The 22580-nt window shown below is 44.5% G+C and overlaps 2 protein-coding genes across 2 annotated transcripts in view; both read right to left on the reverse strand.

Annotated features, from left to right (window-relative positions):
* The window catches only part of LOC119456040 (riboflavin kinase), a 56721-nt gene that overhangs the window by 4715 nt on the left and 29426 nt on the right, over positions 1-22580 (reverse strand). The gene's annotated exons all lie outside the window — the stretch shown is intronic.
* On the reverse strand, positions 16485-22516 carry LOC119456034 (protein KTI12 homolog). The gene is made up of 8 exons (XM_049669514.1): positions 22273-22516; positions 22069-22120; positions 21953-22005; positions 21046-21101; positions 20786-20865; positions 20562-20727; positions 18562-18643; positions 16485-16957 (listed from the first exon to the last, which is right to left on the reverse strand). The coding sequence occupies exons 1-8, from the start codon at positions 22412-22414 to the stop codon at positions 16830-16832; spliced, it is 759 nt and encodes a 252-aa protein (XP_049525471.1). The 5' UTR covers positions 22415-22516; the 3' UTR covers positions 16485-16829.

The following is a 22580-nucleotide window of genomic DNA, read 5'->3' on the forward strand; positions in this document are numbered from 1 at the left end:
CTGGCAATGAGCAAGAAGCAAAAAGCATCAGCACGCGATTCACGTGATCACGCGACATCGGATGTTTCCGGGATCGGCCAACTCTTCAGCACGACATATTTTCATCGCCCAGATGACTACTGCACTTCCTCCAGTGCCGTTTGTTGTTTCGCTGTGTAATTCCGCCAAGAACAGAACCGGCCACCGTCACATCTGTAGGGGTAGCACAGATGGGGCTACATATAAGCCGATTCGTTAAATGAGAGCTGACCTTTGCGTGACCTATTCGGCCAGATAGCAGCGGTGCAGTAGCGCCACCCAGCAGCATCCAGGGTTAGCAAAGTCCGGAAGGGTTCTCATAAAAAGCTTCGCTTTAAATGTTCATCATAGTTTTACAGCCTATTCTTCCGGAAAGATAAGACAAAGACATTGCGAAAGGCCGCAATTAAAGATCGAGCTTAATTGTGACGTCCGACAGTTCCATAGAGGTAAGCGTCGGCCAATTGGCCCGAGTAGTGTCACGAGCAGGACGGTAATCTCACTGACTTACGCGCCAATCACAAAAAAAAGAAACTTTGGCTCTTTTTAACTATTCTCTGCGCAGGAGAATGTCCCGTTTATCCTTGTTCTGTAAGATAATTTTTTCCAATTTAACACACTTAGTGCGCACAGTGACGTGTCATCTCGTGCTAATCACTGTCAGTGAGCTGACGTCCATTTTTGTCACACGAATTTGCTTTTAGGCTCATTCATCCTGAAGACACCTAATGAATGGAATGGTTTGCCCACCTCCGTAGCCGCCATTCTCAACGCTCCCTCATTTTCACCCGTCATTACAGATTATTGTATGCACTAAACCCGCCTATAAGATACGTGTACTTCAACGAGTTTAAAGACTTCAGGCGTTCAAGATAGTAAATTAAATAAATAAATAAGTAAATAAATTAGTAAATACTGCATATAGAAATAAATAAATAAATAAATAAATAATGAGCGAGCCGTGAACCAGCCCTCCGGTTATGTGTTTATTTCTACAGAACAATACCGCCCGGGAGTTTCTGGCTGCGTGAAGAATAGGAGAAGGCCTTCTTTGACTGGATCTGTCCGTCGGGCAGCTTGGTGAAGAGGACTCCTTTCTTGCCGCCCAGGACAAATCCAACGGCTGGATTGAATGGCAGGAATGGGAAGAACGGCTCGCCCTGCTTCCACACGCCTGCGCAGTCAGCCCACGACGGGATTGACGAGTTCCGTCACTTAAGGAACACGGGAACAACGTAGGCGTGCGCAGAAAAAAGTGTGCAGGCGCTGACAAGTATTACTGCGCTCGTTTTTTTTTCCTTTTTTCATATTTTAGAAATACCCTTCTCTGCCTAGCACTACTCTTTTGCGTTGGTGATGTGCCCTTCTTTTGTATGTCGATCAAGTGCAGGTGCTTACATCGAGCGTACCAGCGCATAATCGTTTCTTGTATCTTTAAGGTTCTGGGGCCGATGTCGCAGTTTCCGTTTAACTGATTTTCAACAATGGCCACTTGCCGCCTTCGCTAATGTCAAACATCACGATTGGCTCGCATCTGCTCTTCAGCACATTTTTAGCGTTAGGATTTTTTTTAAGAACAGGGGCGTTGGTGCGGAATTAGGAATGCTTTTCGTTCGTAACTGCTGTTTTCCATTGGTCGGTGGCCAGATACTTTCAATCGCTAATAGTATCCCTGACATACACCGCGATTGGCTGGCTCCTGTCCTTACGAACAGTTCTAGTGCAAGAACTTTGTTTCGGTGAATACGGGCCATGTTTAATTGTGACATCCGGGGCGGCACTTGGAAGTCGTTGAAAAGACACGCCCTGTCGTAAATGTTTGTCAGAAAAGCTACCGTGCAGCGAAGCTGTATTCCGAGTAATAGAAGAAGTCAATGGCATTCTTTCTTTGTGGCTGCTAGTGCAGAAATTTCACGAGTGCAGCGTTATTATGGCGAAAAAAGTAGTTTGAAACGAGCGCGGAAAATAAGACCGGACGTAGTTTACTTTTGCTTCAATTACGAAACCGACTAGCCGATGAAAGACTGCTTCTAAGTCCTTGTAGTGAAATCGCTGACTATATTTTTATCAGTAATCGGTGCCGCTGTCATTTACAAATACGATATCTTTTGTACAAAATTTGCTTGATGCTGCAATGCATGTGGCTCACCAAAGTTTTTTTTTCTGTATGTGAAACTACGTGGAATATTCCGTGGCAGATCAGGAGCCACGCATGTCTCGACACTCGTGCTGGTCTCAGCAATTCTACCAAACCGTCATGCCTTCCGCATTGAGTGGCTTCAATTCCGCACTTGAAACATGTGTCGCAAACTAGAAACAAAAGTTACTCACAGGATATTTGGTCACTGAAAGTTAATGAGTTATTTTTGCATGTTTGATTATGCCTGCCTTCACCAATCCGCTGCGGTAGCTTAGTGTCTATGACATTACGCTGCTGAGCTCGAGGTCGCGGGTTCGATCCCGGTCGTGGCAGCCGCATTCCGATGGGGACGGAATGCAAAAAACGCTCGTGAACGCGCATTGGGTTCATGTTTAAGAACCCCAGGTGGTCAAAATGAATCTGGAGTCCCCCACTATGGCGTGCCTCAAAATGAGATAGTGGTTTCGGTCCGTCAAACCCCCAAATTTAATAATTCTTTTTTGAAATTTATACCGTCTCTAATAGTCTGTTTCTGAAGAAAACAATTCAAAAAATCTATTTTGTCTCTACAGCGGTGCGTTTAGGAATCACTGTAAATCTGCGGCTCATATACATTGTACGCGTATAAAAGCTTCTTGTGTTCGAGCTCACTTTTCTACGGTCGCGTTCTTATTGCATTTCTTCCGCGTAATTGGAGCAGCTCAATGACACTTACGTTCGTCATGCTAATAAAAGGTCATTTTAAGATGTCATAAATATAGAAATATTGAAGTCAAGTTTAAAAAAATCATACTTAAAAATTAGACCTAGATATTAGGCCATAGTGGACGCAGCCCTTACGGCTACGGGCAAGAAATGAAACGACGGCAACACAAAGATTTCTGAACGGTAAATTTGGTTTTAAGCCAGGTACCTGCCGAAATGTTCAGTTGAACTCCGGAATACGAAAACAACTGCAGCACAAGCCCAACGACAGGCAAACAACCACATTATCTGTTACCTACGAGCATGCTGCTGCGAAAGCTTCACGTCGGTGGTTATGTATATATATATATATATATATATATATATATATATATAACGATTAACTTCCTTCCTTTGCGCTTTACGCGATTGGGGCTACGTTCGCAAGAACGGTAAGGGCCATACGTCGCGTCACTTATTCGACTAAACATACGGCTTCTACAAAAAGTTGTTCACCTGTTTTAATTGGCGTAGTAGCGAACAAGTTCATGTGCTGAAGCGCATCCAAGGCTACGGCTGCTGAAGGTGTTTGTGGAGCCGCAAAAGCCATCCCTAGATGGAAATTGAAAAAAAAAGGTAATAGCATACGCGACTTTTGCCTTTCATAGTCGATGCATTTTCAATACGTTAAAGCATCTGAAGCAGCTCGTTGAGCAATTCACCCTACTGGCAGAATTACCCACGTGCCGGTTGTTCGGCAAAACGGGCGAAGGCTCTAAATAATCATTCCTGAAACAGTAACAAAATTCCGGCAGAACCGATCTCACGTTGAATGTCGACGTTAATGTGGTTAGCATTGTATCAATGTAGCGAAACACAGTATTGCCATCGCCAAAAAAGGTGTCATGTATGAGGCGTACACATATGTATCCAAGATCTTTTTCTCGCGCTTCACTCTTAATATGCTGCGCCAACTAGTGGGGCCGCCGCGAAGTTCGCGAGTCGCACGTTTATGAATATATATATATATATATATATATATATATATATTCAGACAGGACTGCCTAAAAATATATTACGCTGGTTCGATTCCGCCCAGTACCCGAGGAACTTTAAGGATTGTTTTTTTTGTTGGTTTTTTGACATTTAGAAGCGGCACATATCCAGTGGTACATACTCAGTGACACATTGACAGAGACCCAAGTTGGCAGGAAAAAGGTTAGAGGCACAGAAACAAAGACAGAAGCATCCCGAAAAGTGTGTAAAGTATGCTAAGAATGCTAATCGCATTAGAACTTGTTGACGGCTCTCAGTCGACACAACTACGGGCTTTTCTTGCACCGAGGCTTAACGTGTAGATGTTCCCATTAATAAAACCATGAAATGAACACAATAGCACTTTTCATCGTCGACAATTTAATCCGCACACTCCTCGTTTCAAACGTTATATTAGGCTAACATTCATGCTGGTTTAGGCGCGGTTGTTAACGTATCACACTATTAATGTCGTAGACGAAAAATCAGCTCACAATAAAAATTGTAAGGGAAAATTTTTTCTGAATGCAGTGTCTTTCTCGTCGACCCACACTGGCACTAAAGCTAAGGTTCACATGAAACTTCGTTTGTGGCACATTTTCGTCGAGGGTTGTATATACTCACCGGCTGCTATTAGTAGCATGAAGGCTGCTTGCGAACAGTGGCTTGATCATTTTCTACGGGAGGGTTGCCTAGCAAAACTTGTTGTCTCTTCTGCGTAGTCCTGTTAACAGAGTGAAAACAAGAATCAACGGAACAGGGAATTGCACGCCATACACTGCGGAGTGACCGACATTTTAACAGGCAGGCCCAGACGTCTCAGTTGTCGAAAGGTGAAGCGCGGAGGAATCCAGAGGTGTGAAAGGATGCTCGATAATAAATTTATCTGTTTTCTTTCCTACAACGTTGAATTTTCAGCTTTTCGTACAATGGTTTTCGTATAGGGCTTTTCGTACACGAGCAAACGTTTTTCTGGCCATGTAGGGGAGGCTATGAAAAAACAAACAAAAGACAACGATATTTCTTCAAATTGAGAGATCCGCTGGGATGGATGCAAATATAAGTCCTGATTTGATTCATAGGTTCCAGAATGCAGCCTTTGCTTTCAATTTCTGCTGCTGTGCTATTCGAACTTTTGCCTGTCCCTGTATCTTTGTTAAGCTTTTCAAAAAATGAACTTACGCGAGAAACGTAGCAAATCGTGAATAAAATAAAAGAGCAGTTGCCAAGGTTCCACGCTGAACGAAAGCGTTTGAGAAAGCCGCTGGATCGCGGTGAACACGCGAAACGCTGAACGTGCTGTATTCCATTCATGTACGCTCAGCTGTTTAAGCTTTTTTTTTCTTTCAGTGATCCTGTTCATGGAGGCTATATACTGTTCGACATGAATGTTTTGAGTTGTGCCATTTGAACAGTTAATGCTACTGGCGCTGTCATTTCAGGTTTTCCACGTGCTAATCACATTTTCGAAATTATGTATGCCTCCATTAATCCTTATCCTATTTTTATCTGCACTTACCTTACGAATCGGCAGCCCAGGCAACTCTTGACACCCCAGCCCAACATCGCGGCAGCCAACTGCACTTGTTTTATATGCACATGCTTGTGGACGCCTTCTCGAACAGCAAATCTATATTTCTTTTCAAGATGCGAATGGAGCTACGTTAAGAGGCGTCGGGTTGTGTTGAACGTCATCATTATGACGCTATGATATTTTTTTAGAGAGGGAGAGCTCAGATACAACAAAGGCTGCGTATCGCGAAACGCTAGTACAGAGCGAAAATAACAACTTGAAATGGAAAACCTAAACGCAAGTGAAAGCTTCCTAAAACGCACGCAGACCTTCTTACGCCTCCAGTTGCATCCGTATTGTATGTCTGCACTGTAAAAACAAAACCAATCAAGGGACTTTGAAAGCAGAAACAAATAACAGCTTTAAAACATCGCATTGTGATGTGGCAGCCACTCGCTTGCTTTGATTTCTGATTTGTCGCACATAAAAAAAAGACATATTTATATCATCGTCAGGTGTCGACCAGCTGTGGATTTGTCGAGTTGAACTCCGGCATTGCCGACAGAAAACAGTTGCTCGGGCGGTTAAGAAACTCGTCAACAGGTGAGACAAAGACAGGGCAGTTTAGAAAAAAAAATCAAAATCAAGGGCGAAGTCTTCGCGTATTCTAAAATAAATTCGGCATGAATAACTGCCATGTATAAAAAATGTCGGCACCAACGCAAGATTCTTAGCGGAACATAACGGACGTCCATGCGTCGACCTATTGGCTTCAGTGTACCTTATACAGAGAAAAAATTCTGCAGCGTGGTTACCATGCGAATCAAATGGTATAGCTCTTAAATTTTACATTTCCGTTCTGCTGATTATGCTAATATTCTTTATCTTGTTTTCTTTATTGCTTTTTACATAAATCAAATAACAATTATCATACATATATCCAGCATCCGATGTCTGGCTGACCCACACTTAAAATTTCTAAAGCGCTACATGGTAACATGTTACCATGCAGCGCCTACGGCTCGGGCAAAGAGTCGTTTGTAAATAAAGTTGGTATCTCTCATACTCCCAATGCAATTATTTCATCACTCACAGTAACTTACAATGCGCCAAGAATCATTAGCGCTGACACGCGCCCGAAGGAGCTAAGTCAGTTGTAGAAACGCACTGGGCATGTTGGAAAAGAAATAGTCATTTTAACAAAGAAGCAGAAGTCTGATTCAGCGACTATTTATCACTTCATTGAGTAGGGTTAGAAAGACGGCGCTAATGATGACAAAGTTAAGAGGAAGAGGATGCATATACCACGAGTTAAGCTTACAGGATAGCGAGATGGAAGGAAGCCGTTAGTGCAGCTAGAAAAGCCTGGCAAAATCGCTGCCCGACAAGTAGGCCAACCGCGGTGGAACTATAGCTGCATTCCTTAGGTCCTGTTGACTCTGCAGCATATGTTTTCCTAATGCATGTACATGTTTACCAACACTGTTATAACGTGTTGTTCGCCATCTGTGTTACCTAATGCTTAGCAAGTGTCATAGCACCGGCAACGAAAGTGAGCGAAAGTGTTCTCAAAGACGTCCTGCTGTATTCTTCTCTTACCATTTCTTTTTCATCCCACAGACTGCCATTGGCTCCGGTGGGGCTTCAAACTCGCGACTTTTCCTTTGCTAACGGGTTGTTCTAACCACTGGCCCATAACAGCTACGTTTAACCAGAGTCCTTCCATGTTTTTCTGGTCACGAAACTCCGCCGTCACGCTATGGGAGAGGTTCATACGCTGCCCAAAGCTGCCGCGACGCGGCGCCACTGCGCACCGGAGGGCATCGTTCGCGTACCGAAACGCTTGCGCAGTGCGAGGCGAGCTGAGTGATCGGGTGCGTTCTGTGCATGTGCTGCGCTATTTTTCGAGTGCTGGACTGTTTAGTTGAAGTGGCGGGGTGGGACAACGATGCCGAACACGTGTTGCGTGCCGGGTTGCCGTTCCGGCTACAAGGGCACGACCCGAAAGGTGTCGTTGTTCCGTTTGCCTATTGACAAGGAGCAGCGCGAGAAATGGAAGCGGGCCATACCGCGGCAGGAAGGTGGCGGTTTTAACTTCGAATCGAAGTATACGCGTGTGTGCGCGAAACATTTCGACGCCTCCGACATCTTCTACCCGACATCGTCTACAAGTGCCCTCCAGCCAGCTAGTCGCTCTCCTCCAAATTGTGGAAGATCATTTGGAAGTGTACACACTTGACAAAACTGCCAGTTGTGATGTATACATGAATATTGTGGAGAATGTTTTGATGGACAGTCGTACTGCTACAGCTGCTGTCGGCTGCAAATCGCACTTCGTAAGCACAACTGCAGAAGTAGTTCAGTTTTTTCTTAAGACCCGCTTGCATTTTTTCACAAGAGAAAAAAAAAAAAAAAAACAAGCAGATGCAAGCAAAGGCACGAACTTCATGTCCAGCAGGGGGTGGTAGGAAACCAACCAGTTGAAGGGGTACCAGTTAAAGGGGCGCAGTATGAATCACGATTATCGTGTAAAGGCGACCACTTACAAAAAATTGCAATGCTGATGAAGGAGAACAAGGGTGTTGCAAGGTCTGATGAAGGCATTGATGATAAACCCCTTTGTTTCATGATTTGTTGCAACCTCAATTTGTGTTATGCTAGTGTAGCGTAGTTCACATCACAATAATAGCGCCTTCACCACGACAATCTATGACATGTATAACATTAGAATTCCTTTAAATGCAAATGTTAACAGAATAATATGCATTGTTTTATTTTCCATTGTCCTTTAGGCTATTGATGGGCTACAATTCTTCAATTGCATGTACTTTTAAGTGTATAAGCAGCTATAAGTAAGGAGCTTATTAGCGCACTGTTGTTAGCTATATTTGCATTATGATTTGTTGAGCAAGTTGTCTGTGCATGTTTAAGTAACAGCTGAAGAAGTGGAATGGTGGTATCTCTAACCAGCCATTTTTTTAAATTGCTGTATTTGGGATGTGGCTACTTGTGTTCGCTTGAGAGTTGTTTTGCCATGTGTTATGAAATGCCTATGCTTTACACTTGTTTATAGAAACAATCTGATGCATTGTGCATTTATTGCCATTCGTTTGCTGGTGTTTGTTTCCTGCCCCTTAATACATATATCTCACGTTTGATGTTTTTTTCTTTATGCTTATATATCATATTATTATATCTTTATGCTTATTATACCAGTGCTTTTAACAACTTCTTGCATTGTGAATGGTGGAACATTCATGACCGGACACCTCTTTGTGCTGTTTGTATTTCGCTCCACTTATTTTACATGATAAATAAATGATCATGCTTGTATGTTGTTTTTTCACCAACACGTTTTATTTCTTTTCTTAATCGAATTATAAAGCAGTTCTTTTTTATTTTTCGACCATGATAAGAATATCAGGACCGGTGATTACAATCTTTTAACATCCTATAAATAGTTGCGCATTAAGAACCAAAATACCTATTCTCATCGTTTCTGCGTCAAAACCACGAGCAGCTTGAATAAGTGCTGGGCTTACTGACGCTTCTAAAAGACTGCTTCCTAAGGCAATTGCCTAATTACAATACAGCTAGTTTCAACTGTGCAGGTCCTGACACTTCACGTTCGCCTTAATCCGTTGCTAAAAGCCGCACCGAAGACATTTAGTAGTGAATTTTGTCTTGCATTTATCCTACCTAAATCTCATTCAGAAATAGCATCGTTTTGCAGAGAAATCTGAAGCGCACGGAGCAGCTCAATTTCCTTTTCATTGTCATTAAGTATTCTACAGAAGCAGCCTTTTGCAATAACAATTTCACACTTTTGATCTCCGGATAAGATACTGCCCACAGTTTAACAGAAAGTGAACAGCTGTGCTCGGTGAACAATCCGGCGTATGCGCAAAGGAGAGTTGGCGCTTACTCACGGGTGAGAGGGGGTGCAACAGCCCATATGTTTGCATCTGGTGATAAGTGGGACCACTGGCGCTTTGTGCGAATGCGCGGTGTCTAATTTCAGGCAAATATTAAACAGCGGAGCCTACCGAAGTGTTGAGGCGAACGGCTATGACGAAGAAATATGGACCGAGACCGCCCGGCCGTGCACAGCAGACGCATTTCGACGGGGGCGAAATGCAAAACACCCGTTTATTTAAATTTAGGTGCATTTTAAAGGATCCCAGGTGGTCAAAATTAATCCTGAGTCCCCCACTACGGCGTGCCTCATAATCGTATCGCGGTTCTGGCTCAAAATGACAGAATTTTTTTTTTTTTTGGTCCGAGACCGCCGCGAGCTCCATGTTATGAGCGGCTTTTTTTTCGTCCCGGGCGCTCATATCATGGCAGAAGACGCAATCAGGCAGTTATTTAACCATGTGGAATGTTAAAAATAGTTACGTCAAAGTAAACCGACGGTTGTGGAAGTTGAAAAAGCTAGAATACCGAGGCTGCCCCACACACAACCACAGCGGTAGCGGCGTTCGCATGCCCTCCCATGCACGGTTGCGCCTCTAGCGGCGGGCGCTGGCTCTATATGAAACTGAGGCGGCAGTTTCGTGACCAGAAAAGCATGGAAGGACTCTGTTGTATTTATCATATGCAATCATCATCATCATCATCATTCACCAGCCTGTTGAAGTTCTCTGCAGGACACTGATCCTACAGATTGCTACCAGTTCTCTACAGATCTCCACCATTCCTGTCCTGTGCCAACCGAACTGAACTCGCCTTTAAATGTGTTTCTCTTAACTTGGCACCCATTATGGTACCATTGATTAGACATTACATGACATGCCCAGTCCTTCTTATTTCCCTAATCTCATCTGTGTTCATTTTATCCTTTACCCACGCTGCTCTATCTCTCAACGTAGTGCCCATCATTTTCTAGTAATCGGGTACAGGAACTCCCATGACTGTTTATGCAGGGTGCTAAGCCTGATGAATCCTGCGAAGAAGTTCAAGGTGGAAATGAATGCCAAGCAGTTGTTCCTGACAGGCTGCGTGGTCCTGTACCGCAATGTAAACATTGTGGTGGTCGAGGGGGGCCCTCGGCAACAAAGCAAGTACCGTCGCCTAATGCTCAGCCGTATCAAGTGGTCTGAAGACACCATACAGGGAGGTAAGCTTCTTCTGCTCCTACTGCACCAATTTGCTGTAATGAAGAGCGTGGAAAATTGTAATGGTAAGCATACACAATTATGTACTGGTGGCACCAAAAGTTAATGGGGTGCGGGATTCACAGAAAAGTGTAGTTTGCATGCAGCACTAAACTCAGTGGTTCACCAAATTCATTGCATACGCATGTGAAGGAAATAAAGGCACACACGCACGTTCACACACACACACACACGCACGCACGTGCGCGCGAAGGAAAGTTGGCAAAAAAAAAAAACATTTACTGGTATTTTGTGAATTTTTTTTTTCATTTTCATTTCATTTATTGAGCATTCTTTTTCACACAGTGATATGTTAAAATACAATGATGCAATATTCATACAATGATAGCAGTTACACAAAAACAAATGCAATGAACAGTGAAAAAGATGCAAGGACAGGAATTAAAAGCTGCTCAAATAGCAGCTTGACAGGATTCGTGACCCTAATATTTTAAAGCAGTTTTGACAGCAAACAGTGCGAGGTAACAATACATGTTCATGTAAAAGAAATAATGATAAAGATAGTAAAGAAAAGGTGCGCATCCATAGAGTGAAATAATATACATGTGCATACAAAAAAAAAAAATCTGTAAACACTGTAAAAATAAGATTCAGCAAAGTGTGAAAGAAAAATACCAGCATATATAAAAAATATGCCAAATATTAAAAAAAAATGTACACACAACCCCCCCCCCCCCCCCCCCCCCTTACACAAAAAGGGAGGAACTTTACTGAAAAGAATGAGTGCATTCAGCGGTACTACATGGCATTTCTAATTAAATATTCTTTCCACACTTTCCTTGTCACTGTATCAGTGTTAATATTAATACCCTTGCTGTTCAAGAAATTAAAAAAATTTGGCATAATGTACTGTAGACTTTTTAAACCGTATCCTGTTCGTGAAAAAGGTATATATACCATGTGTCTCTTTGTCTGATGTCATTCTTTATCATTGTGCCTTGACTCCAGCTGTATGATGCAACACAGGTGTAAAATTACAGGAGCTGTGCTATGCAAAATGAAAACACCAAGAAAAAGAACAAGTCCCCTTTGGGCCTTTGTTGGACATGTGTGCCTGTACAAACATTTTCTTTTTTAGGAGAATTCTGATGCAAACTCTAATAATAATAGCGTAATCTGTTAATCCTTCCTTCTAGGTTTTCTTTTTCTAATGTAAGTTAGCAAGACGACTCCAGATTGTCTGACATGGTGGTACACATCTTGAGAGACTCGCACGTTTTTGATTATAGGGGTGCTATAAAAGCCTGTAAGGTGTTCATATCGCTGATTTCTTTTAAAAGAGAGAACAATAAAGAAAGTTATAAAAAAGTGGACCAGTGTTTCACTGCATTTTTGCTTAAAAGTTGGCACAACATTGAAGGGGTTTGATAGTAACATTCCTCCTCTTGTCGACATGATGCAACCATGGGAAGCTATGGTTTTCACCATGCTTTTACATGTTTGAACATAACTTGGTGTTGTGTACTAAAGTTGGATGTTACTGATTTATTTTTCAGAAGGTGAAAAAACAGAGAGGAACCAGTGCCAACTTGTCTGGGAGGTAAGTGTTTTGAAATGGTTCATTGTACAGCTGTCTTTGCCCCAGAAGGGAGCCTTTAGATCTCCGCCCAGTACACGAGAGTCCCTTTTGTAACAAATCTGTGAAAGTGGTACCCCGTAACTCTTTTATAAATACAGTTGAAACCACTTATAACTATACCGGTTTTAACAATATATCTGTTATAACAATGAGAAGCTGCTGCACCGTCAACTTTTGTATGTTTTCTATAGTGAAATAACCCGATTACTACAATGACCCCATGCCGCATTATCGGTTATGACAAAGAAGTCTGGCTACTGCGTGTCTGTGCTGAAAGGAAATGGAATGCGAAATCTTTGAAAGAAAAGAAAATTCGAGCCTTCGTGTGCTATTTTTCAGCCTTCTCCGCATCGCCAGCCTTGTGCGCCTCTCTCCCGTTGCCCTTCCACTCCTCGGAAACACGAATGGATCGTGCCAACTGCGCTGATAGCGCGGGGCGCTGCTTTCAGATTGCTTGCTGGCCCTTCATTCTGCCGACAGATTGAGTCACTCTTCCTCGTCTTTGTTGGTTGTGTCGAAGTCGTTCCGGGCCGCGTAGTTTCTCAGCCTCGTTTGACTCGCCGACGAAACAGAAGATGGTCGATCCGCCTGCTGATCTTCGGCAATGCACGAGGTTACCGTTTAAAAGAAGGTGCGCTGCTATAGATTTGGAAACGAAGTGCTTCTAACCGATGAGGTGATCGTTGCAAATGTGCTTGCATCGGATAGCGACGGTGACGACGACAGCGATGACGTGGTAAGGCCTCAACGTTAACCTCGCAGGAGGCCCTGCAGATGATTCAGTCCCTCCGGGGCTTCGTTTTCACGAGGGACCTTCGCGAGGTAAAGATGTTGGCAAGCTTTGCGTAAAGCAAGCAAAGCTGACAGACATGGGGTTTTCTCGTGCAAGCGAGTGAGAAGTACGTGGCAAGATGCTTGTGGCGATCTCGCCCCCGCATTTCTTCTGGACTTCTCAAGCGGAGAGGCTGCCACGGCAACCTTCTCGCATTTTTTAAGCGGCCCCTTTTGAGGCCACTATAGCGATGTCTTGGCGGAGCTCGCATGTCACAAGCCACCCGTAACTCCGCTTTGCACTTGTTATAGCAGTGCCATTCTTGAATACTGACAGCCGCAGCTTGTTACACGCGGTCGGAGTGCGCAGGAAGCATAGCTAAATAGTTAAACGAGTCAACACAATCGGCAGCCAGATGGAGGAAGTTTTTTCACGACAGCTCTGCCATCCCCCTATTTTGATTTTTTTTTTCATGCAAGACGCTTATAGCAATTATTGGTTATAACATTGGAATTTTTGTGGCACTTGAATATTGTTATAAGGTGGGTTCGACTGTATATAGACACCTTTCACGCAAGAAAAAAAGGATAGTTCATGATAATGTGCAAGTAGGTTGTTAAGCGCGTAAAATGTTAAGCACGCATTCAGGGACATGCTGTATGATGGTACTACACTGTCAACCGCTTGTATCGTAAGTTGCTGGAGTGGTTAATATCTGCACTATAAGTGGCACTGCACTATAATCAAAACAACATTTTTCAAAAGCTGCACACGTGCAAAACATGTAGACTAAGCAGCCGTGTGTATTTGCGAAACAAAGCATGCGACCGGGGTGTTTGTATCAAGTTTAAATTTACGAACGTTGAAAGGTAACGTCTGAGAACCCGCAGTCTTCGCATGAAGCAGACAAGTTGGCACAGCAAAAAAAAGAAAAAAAGCGCAATCGAAGGCAATTCGGCGACTCATTTTTCAGACTTGCTCGATTATTCAAACTGCACCATTAACTCTACAGAACTGATGTAGAACGGCAAGCGAAATTACGGACACTGTATGTTGCCTTGTTCAATTTTTCAGACTGATTCGCATGGGTTATATTGAAAAACGTGGCAACGGCCAAGGAAGTTGCCAGCATTTCACTGTTGCACATGCCACCCGTGCAACATACAATAAAATTGTGGAAACGATCTTTCTGCCAGGTTGAAGTTGTAAAAAACTATTTACTTTCTGCACAGCCAAAGAGCGCTAATGCACATACATGCGTTTGATGCGGAGCACACATTACTTACAAGTGGCTGGAACAAAAGCTTCTCGGTTGCTTAGCAACCCCTGTGTGCCTGCAACACGCTGCTGCCCCATTTTTTTTTTTTTAATTGCTCCATTTCTTGTTTATTTGCTCTGCGTCTCCTCATCGTCGTCACGCTGCCCTCAGCCGACGCACCTCGTTGAGAAGCGCGCTCATTTCCTCACTTGTCTGTGGGATTTTCTGACAGCCACATTATAATCAATATTTCATCTTGCACGGCTGCACTGTAAGTGGTATGCATATAAATGGAGTTCTGTGGGAGAGTAAATAGGAGTCAGAAAAGATTGTGATATAGCCGGTCCCGCACTATAAGCAGTTATGAGTGGTCCGAGCTGTAAAAGGTTTACTTTTCCCATCTTCAGAGAAGCATGTCTTCTGTTCCTGTGTTTTACCACAATGGCATTTGTTTGCCTAAACAAACTCTTTTTGGACCAATCCATACATTACTTTGACGCTCACTTGGCCAAGAAATGGCCTTTTTAGCTGTGGGGTCTGCCATCAGTCGCGTAGCCGAAAATTTTTTTCGGAGTGGGGAGTTAACAAGATACAGCATCATCCTCACGTTTCGCTACCTTAGCCTACAAGTTCAACATGACACAGATGATGTTGAACTTGTTTATCAAGGTAGCGAAAAATTAGGATGACAGTTCACCAAACTCTCCAGTGCTTTGTGTATTATTAGGTACAGTAGAACACATTCCTTGCTGATATATTTTTCCAGTTACCTCACTGAGACCCATCTCTTGTGAAGCTAACATCATGTTCAGCAGTGCAAATATCTTTTCCTGGCTACTAGTACTTCCTGTTCTTGTGGCCGCAAGAAAAACCTAGTGAGTGGTTCTGTGTATTACAGTATAGACTACTTATAACGTAACCGCTTATAGTGCAGGACCGGGTATAGTGTGGTGTTTTCAGACTCCCGTTAATTTTCCCATAGCACTCCATGTATACACATATCGCTTATAGTGCAGTTGCGGAAAACGAAATACCGGTTACAGTGCGACTGCCTGGGAGTACGGAAGTCAGTGGACACGGCGAACGCTCCCCTCAAACGGGCGCCCCAAGGAGTGCTCGAGGAAGAAAGAGAGACGAAGTGGAGGAGAAGGGCACGTGGCGCGAACGAACAGCCAGTGAGGCGGAAACCAGAATCTTGAGTGCGAGTCGTGAAATATCACTGCGAGCGAGCGCCACAAAACTGCCAACGCCGGCCAACGCTCGCTTCACGATAATGGCAATAAACGAAACTTCAAGGAGCGGGCGGCGCTAGCACATGACTGCGAAGGGCGCACGCGGAGACCGTGGAATATAAGGGAGGAGGGCGGCAGGGAAGCGGATTTCGCCTCGGCAACTCCACCGCTTCGGTGGCTCCCTCACTTTCGACTGTCATCGTGTGCGCCCGCCGCCGTGCATGCGCCGCCGCTCTAGCCGGCCCGGCGCCAGCTCCCCAAAGTTTCGTTTTCTGCCGTTATCGGGAAGCGGGTGTTGGCCGGCCTGGGACAGCGCCGCTGCTTCCCTCTGCGCCGTAGCCGCAGCGTGCAAGCTCAACACGTGACTAGAAAGTAGAGGAAGCATAAAGGAGAAAGAAAGGTTCACTGCCATTTTCTACACGTGGCTATAGTATCGTGGCTGAGACGTCGGCATGTACACACACGTTCCGGCGCAACGCAGAATCGGCGACCTTGCCATTTGAGAGAGGGTGAAATTTCCGCCGCATTTTTTTTTTCTTTTTTTCGTTCGTGCGCGATATTGAGGGGTCTCTCCTACGCTTTTACTCTATGGCGGTGCCAGAGCAATGCCGGTCGGAGGCGCCGCCACGTGATTTAGTTCGAATTAACGAGATTCGACTGTATATTGAATGCAACCGTTCTAGCTGCATTCCTCGACTGTTGCATACGCGTGGCGGCTCAGTGCACATGTTTTGCATAAGTGCGGGCCTTGAAAATGGTTGCTTTGGATATAGTGCGGTACCACTTATAGTGCGGATATTCGCGACTTCGGCGACTTGCGTTATAAGCGGTCTACACTGTATACGGTACGAGCATTACTGCATGGCGCAAAGTTGGCCCTGGTCATACGTGTAGTGACTGTGGAACTTGGAAAGAGGCTAATGCTTTGCTCATCTTTCTTGTAAACTGATTTATTACAACTTAACTTTAAATATGTGCATCAAACATGCTCTGTCACCAAGTGCCCAGGCTTGCAGTGACGTAGGCTGCAATGTGCCATATTTGGTTGCAGTTCAGAACCCATAGCACAGTGCAGGTTGCACATGCTTCGTGTTCGCTTTATTTTGGCAAGTGGTCTCGTCGGTTTGCTGTTCCGAGCTGCCTGAGATGCTTAATGTACCAACATTAATTGGTTGAAAGCAACACCTCGGGCAGCCTGGAATGACAGATTGAGGGCACCCAACACCCGCAGCTGATCACATGAAAGGGATCCAACATGTTGTGCTGTTGCTGCAGGGCACAGTCAAGTCACGGAGCTTTGGCGAGCTCAAGTTCAAGGTGTGCCCAACAGAGTCACTGGCCAGGGAGCACTTCCGCAAGCACGGTGTGGAGCACTACTGGGACCTTGCTTACAGCAGCACACTACTGGAGTTAGCAGACGCCTAGCACTGGTCGCCACCACTCCGCACGTACAGGTCGAACAGCTGTGGCAGTTCGGACAGGGGCCGTGTCCCACTCCAAGCCAAGAACTGGCGTCGCAGCCTGTGCAGTTGGCCAGCAGGTGGCAGGGTGTGCAGGTGGCAAGTCAAGGACAATAAAACAGAGAGAAGTTCCACTTCCATCATGAAATTACAACTTCACATTTTTTGTTTTGTTTTGTAAATGTAACCTATCAAGCGGTTCCCAAATTTTTCACTGTTGCAAATTCCCTGGCTTAGCAGAAATTTGGCTTGCTGCATTGAGTAACAAAATACAACAGTGGGTTCGATTCCCAGCCACATCCCTGTACGCATAACATGAAAACATTCATGTATACTTATATTTAGGTGCATATTAAACGACTCAAGCTTGCACCACTATCCCTATGTGACTTTAGGTGGTGAAAACTAATTTATTTGCAGAACCCTCTACATTAAAGCCCATAGCCCACTGTGATCCCTAATTTATTACTAGTTTATTCACTTTTGTTTCAATACATCACCTCATAATTCTATGAAACCATACAAGGAACATGTACTTCAAAAAAATTTTTAATGCTTTAAGGCTGCATCTGCTTGTGCCTACATTCACACATATGCACATAGAGATGGAAGCAGTTACCCTGGCAACTACAGCTGAATGAAATGGTGCTGAAGTCTCTACCTTTGCCCTCTCGATTCTGACAGTGTGGCACAGTTACCTGGTAATATGAAAGGCACCATCAACGGGTTGGTCGGATACAGCTGAACCCGGATATTATCGAACCCACATACTATATAACGAATTATTGTATATAACATACAGTAGTAAAATCCCCTTGAAAACTTTTGTATGACATTGTCATTTTATATATCGAATTACCTATAGTAAATCAAACTTTTTTGTGATCCCCTTCAGATTGTATATATCTGAATTCGACTGTAGTTGAGTGGACGACGGGCACCGTCTCATCAGCAAGAAAGGAAATCAAGACCATGGTATTGTTGCACATGGCTGGTGCAGGCATCGCATGAGTTGCATCAGGCCTAATCAATCACATTTTCAATTATTCATTTCAGTAATTAATAGGGCATATGTCTGATGTTGTACTGTATCAGCCAGTACTGCACCCAGGATCTCTGCCAGGGGGGGGTGAGCAAGCACTTTGCACAATATGCAATTTCCTTGCTTTAGCCAGAGGAATCCAACAGCAAATAAAATGCCTAATAATTATAATAATGACACCAAGGATGGTGATGATATCTATTTCTTCAGCGTTTTACTCAAAGTAATTTAAGAGTGAATGAGTAAATAGAAGACAGTGATAGAGTGTTCTTGTTAATCAGGAAAATTCGACCTCAAGCCCCCTCCTGAATAGTAATGACAATGTAAACAGAGCGCTGAAGGTACACGTTGGACTGGTGGGGCTGGACCCGTGGGGGGGAGGTGGGGTTAACTCGGCATCGGGAGGGGGGGGGGGGGTTACATCACCCCCCCCCCCGTCGGTGCGCCACTGGTATCAGCACTGCTGTTACTGTTATGGGGTGTTCAGGTGTCACTTTAAACCCATGTTAAAAAGTGAAATAACAGCACCTCATTAGCACTGCAGTTTAAAAAGCCGTGATGAACTGTTCTTGACATTGAAAGCACAGATAAGGTGGGAAATTGAGTTCACAGCTGCTTGCAGTAATACTTTTCAGTTGTAGCAAAAGGATATTGGGTCGGCAGACTGCAGCATTGTCTGCACTATGTTGCGTGTCAGCTGGTCCCGCTCGTGCAAGTCTGCAACCAGGGGCGCCTGCACAATGTGACCATGACACATCATTCATTAGAATGAAACAAACATTTACAACTAATCAACCTCTGCTCCATCATCTTTTGTGAATCAGCCACCTGATTTACAGCTGTGAATGTGGTACCAGGTACATAGTACAGTTAAACTTTGATATAATGAAATAGGTAAAGTCTGCAATTTCCTTCGTTATATTGGAACTGTTATATTAACGCAATAGCATTAAAGGCTCCGTGTCGCAGAAAATCCGGCGCGAGCGTCCGCAGCCCAAAAAATCATCCTGAGCCACCTTGACCACGCAGGCCCTCCACGTGCCGCAGGGGCATTAGTGAACAAATTCAATTTCTCAAGGTGAAATGCGTCAGAAAAATCGTGAGGTACGATTTAACCACAACCTACACACGTGATAGCGTCGGATTGTAATTTGAATATACGAGAAAACAATTCTCTTACGTGGAAACTCAAACAGAAACCCCCTTTTCAGCATTTCTACAATTCATACAGCGGTGCACCGCAGTTTGTTCCTTGCAAAACATCATCCAGATGGTGCTCGCCTCCTCGGCAGCCACAAGCGGAGGCAAAGTTGGACAAAAAAGAAAGCTTTAGTTGCCAGGAAGCCTGATAAGCAGCCAGGGATCTTTGAATGCTATCGTGTTCCACTCTTAAAGGCGAAGCTGAAGTGTCCTCCAAATTATTGAAATTCAACCTTTTATGCAAATCAATATATTTGCCAATGGCTGGAGCTGCAAAATTTTCCGAATTATCAGGCAATGTGAAATGGCAAAGTTTGAAACAAAAATTTTTTTGTTGAGTCGGCATCGAAAGATATGATTTCATGACGTGTGAACAATATCTTCACATCGGCAGTGCGACGCCAGTCACGCTTTCGCATCCACTCTGCCTCCGTGGCTGATAGTGTCGCCCACAGTGGGACAACGCTATCATGAAGAGCGCCGGCAACAGGGAGCGAATGCTTCTTCTGACTCTCGCATCAACGTGTCCTTGAAACTGGAGATTACGCAACCTTCAGTACTAAATGCGTAGGAAGACAGTGCACATGATGCCGCGCCTACTCTTTGCACACGTGGCAGATTACCTCTAAAACAGGGCATGTGGGCTGCGTATGCACTAGAAAAGGACTCTCATGCTAACCTGACCTCCACTCCCTACCTCCCCCCCTCGCACGTTTCATCGCATTACCGCAAGCTCGCTCGCTCCCCTTGCTCACACGGGAAGACAGTGCTTATCAAACCACTATCCTTCTCGGCTCACCCTAGCACGCTTTCACTCGGACCAAAGCATACAGTGCACGGGGCGCAATCGGATCTTATCGCAGTTATACATTATACGGAACATGATACCGCTGGTAGTCGCTGTTGGTTACACGAGGCGCGATTTGAGAGATGTGTTAGCAAGCAACCGCTTGTAAATCAGCCATTTACCAATCTGTGTTTGCAGATGTGAAGTTTCCATTTATTGTCTCAGTATTCCTTTGCGGTGGCAGTGAAATTTTGTTATATTGAAATCGTGTATAAACACACTTTGTTATAGTATTGAGGTTCAAAAATACATGGTGTTCTATGGATAAGAAGTTAAATACTTTGTTATACCGAGAACTTTGTTACACTGATGTTCGAATATATAAAGGTTTAACTGCGCCACATGTTACTATGGAGGCACTGCAACACATGACTTTACAAGAAACTGAGTAATGCCATCATCTTGGCCTGTAAATATGCTAAAATGTTATATATGACACAGCCACTCCAAATTTGATGTAGAAATCCTGCAAACGGAAAATATGCCATACTTGCAGTTCCAAGTAGTTTTTCAAAGTGATACAACAGATAATTTTGTGTATGCAAAATTTAAGTAGATCATAACTTGTGATGCTCTCAGCTTCGGCAAGCAGCATTGTCCTTACATTCTGTGTGGAACGGTGGGGTGGCAGTGGCTGGTGGCCAGACAGTGCATTTTCAACTTCCTTGGCAGCCCCTGCATCATCTGTGTCCCAGGACAGCTGAACAAGTGGCCGATCCCAGCGGTTGTTTGCATCAGGAGGCTCGAGCCGTTCAGCCAGGGCATTCAGCCTGAGTGAAATAAACAAATTTCAGGATGCCAGGCCTACTATGTAGTGTGCTTGCCCACACCTCTGGTGCATACTGCAGTACATGAGGCCGCTCCCCATTCCACTGCTTGCACTGTTCCTGGGTAGCCAGCACTTGCACCTGTACAGAACAGCCCATGCATATTACAACTTTCACTGTTTCTGCCAGTACATGTTATATCCTTGGAAACTTGAATTTAATGTTCGGTTACGCGAAGGTCACAAATTGGAATGCAATAGTGTTTCACTTTGTTTCTCTCCATTTGATTTTCATTTAGGTGTCTGTAAATAAGCTACTTACTACACAGTGGTTTGTCCGTGCCCCTCGCACCAGGCAATACAACTCGTACCGGTAGCCTGCAAACACAGATACCAGACTAGCTGAAAGTGGACATCACTGAGGCAGTTATGTGGTATATAATGAACCTGTTCCGATGCTTCCATGCTGGCCCCAGCACCAGAAAATGCAGTCTAGCAAAGCAGAGGAACATATTTTTGCTTGAGACACTCGAAATGCTCAGTCTCTACTGAAAGTGTTGATTGGGTGCATAGCTTCTGCATTCACCAATGCTAAAAATCTTCTCACGCCGCACATCCTACACCTTACACACGAGGGGTATTTAAACATTATACAGAAACAGTCTACTCGTTCTGGTGATTAGTTGTATGCCTGAAGAGTGGCGTTGACTTGCTTGTCAACAACACTGCTCATGCAAAAGAAAAGAGCAAGTGATTGATAATTGGTGCCTGTCCTCAATAACGCATGCCTGCAGCATTACAGGCAATGCCAGTGGCGATTGCAACATGCTGCCCAACGCTCCGCCAGTTTTACCCTGCATGCAAGTGGTATCGACACCTGCACACTGTGTTACCAGGTGCAGACAATCTAATCATCTTTATTGTCAAGCTAAAATTTACCCTAGAGGATGCAGACAGCACTCCGTAGTAGCACAATGAATTAGGTAGGCCTAGAACACCGCTAACTAAAATCAACTTGCTGGGAGCAACACTTGGTCACCAGAGGTCATTGTGTAGCAAACAAGGCACAGCTGACCATACCTTGTTCCTTAGGGTCAGAGAAATGACATGGAAGATTCAGAGGTTAGTAGCTCCCAAAGTTGGATACTGGGCAGCGAGCATTATTTGCGCAGGTATACGCCAGCTTGCGTCAACATTATTATGATTATAAACGTAGCGCTGTGTCGAACCTTTGATATAGTTGGGCGCATCTAGTATCACCAGGCGGTCCCGCGAGAGCAACCTGCACAGAGCGATGTCAGTCGGTCACTCGGGCCTCATTAGTCATGAGATGCGCCGCACTAACCGCGCCACGTCCGATTTGAGCTGGTCCCGCAACTGCTTCTCCCGCGCCGCATCTGCAACCACACGGGTTTTTCATGTTTTATTTACTGATGGTAGGCTTTCTGCTGACGGCATACCACAAATCAGAATGTGTTACTGGATCACAGAAACCCCGAAACATTTAGGTCAAGTGACACGACAGAATAATTCTGTATGGCAGCAGCACCTGTGTAGACGTCGTTCCGCGCGAGGCCTTCGTCATCGGAGACAAGTTCAACTACCCACGTTCGCTTAAAGTGCTCCTTTAGCTGTCGCGCCCGCGTTGATTTTCCGCTGCAAGGAAGTCCGCACATTACAATGAGCGGCATCGTGTGCTACGCTAACTTTATGGTCGTCCTTTAGGCGATATTACCGCTGCATGTATGACATCTATGAAATAATATGATGCATGTGCCCCATTTGGATACGACTTGAACTTGCCTTGACCCTTGACAAACGCCTAACTAGACAATGCTCATTACTACTGTAGCCCTG

This window comes from Dermacentor silvarum, chromosome 6 (genome assembly GCF_013339745.2).
Source record: "Dermacentor silvarum isolate Dsil-2018 chromosome 6, BIME_Dsil_1.4, whole genome shotgun sequence".
Classification (NCBI taxonomy): domain Eukaryota; kingdom Metazoa; phylum Arthropoda; class Arachnida; order Ixodida; family Ixodidae; genus Dermacentor; species Dermacentor silvarum.